At 42.0% G+C, this 1,120-nt stretch overlaps 1 protein-coding gene across 1 annotated transcript in view; it reads right to left on the minus strand.

The window, feature by feature from the left end:
- pola1 (polymerase (DNA directed), alpha 1) overlaps positions 1–1,120 on the minus strand; it is a gene marked incomplete at its 5' end in the record, with an annotated part of 86,945 nt that overhangs the window by 79,573 nt on the left and 6,252 nt on the right. Inside the window, 2 exon segments of the mRNA XM_014018769.1 lie at positions 256–431; positions 514–630. Coding sequence (XP_013874223.1) covers positions 256–431; positions 514–630 — 293 coding nt within the window.

Consider the following 1,120-nt stretch of genomic DNA (forward strand, 5'->3'; position numbering starts at 1 on the left):
TTTCACAGTAAAAACAGAAAACCTTCCCTAAAACTCCAATTATTTGACYTTAAAAGCAGAAGATTAAAGTCGACCACTGTCATGAAAAGACTGCACCAAGTACAGTGATAAAAAAAAAGAAACAATAAAAGAATTCTACATTTAAAATAATCCCTTTGGGGCCAGATAAAATGYTAATGAGGGCCAGATCTGGCTCGCRGGCCTCGARTTTGACACAKTAAGTRAGTTAAGTGTTGAGCTCTGAATCTCGGTCACCTGAAGAGGTTTTTGATGTCCTCCTGAGGGACTGTGACCCGCTCCACTTTGAGCACCTGAGCAGCGAGCTCAGTCAGGTGATAGCTCTTACAGCGAATCAGCTCTTTGGCTGAGATCTCCACGTCGCACACCAGACGGCCACACGTTGCACTCTTCTCTGCAAAGGCTCCACGACCCTGACAGCACGAAACACACAAATAAGTGATTTCACAAAACATTTATATTACATTTACAGTCATAATTCGGTTTTACTCCTACCCCTAATTTAGGCATGTTGGCTCTCCTGAGGCGCCCAATTTTGGACCAGTGGGGAACCTTGCACACGTTGATCCTCTGCAGAAGAACTTCCAAGTCGAAACCAAAGATGTCGTGACCCTGCAGAAATACAAATCACCTTCATCAGTGAAAGGGAATCGAAAAGTGGCAGCAGATTAACAGATTATTTTAAACTTTGCATAACGGAGCCTAAATCTAGAGCTGCTCTCTGACGTTGGACCGGAGCGACTCACCACCAGCACGTCAGGGTCGATCTTGTGCATCTTGGCCAGAAAGAATCCGAGCAGAGTCCGCTCTGCAGCCGCTATCTCCACCTTCCCGTTCTAACAGAGGGAACGAGCTTCAAATTACTGCTTTAAATGCTTCAACCTCATAATAAAAAGTCCCTGGAGATCATTTTTACACATTTATTTTCTTGTACAAATTACATTAATGTCTGAAAATTAAAATATCTGAAAATAAAGCAGCAGCACAATAATACCTGTTCTAAACATGGTGAGCAAACATCAAAACATGACAAACTGCACTGCAAAAAACGTCCATCTAACCAAGTCTTTTAATCTTATATCCAGCCAAAAAAAATTTTTTT

This window comes from Austrofundulus limnaeus, unplaced genomic scaffold (genome assembly GCF_001266775.1).
Source record: "Austrofundulus limnaeus strain Quisiro unplaced genomic scaffold, Austrofundulus_limnaeus-1.0 Scaffold201, whole genome shotgun sequence".
In the NCBI taxonomy this organism is placed as follows: Eukaryota; Metazoa; Chordata; class Actinopteri; order Cyprinodontiformes; family Rivulidae; genus Austrofundulus; species Austrofundulus limnaeus.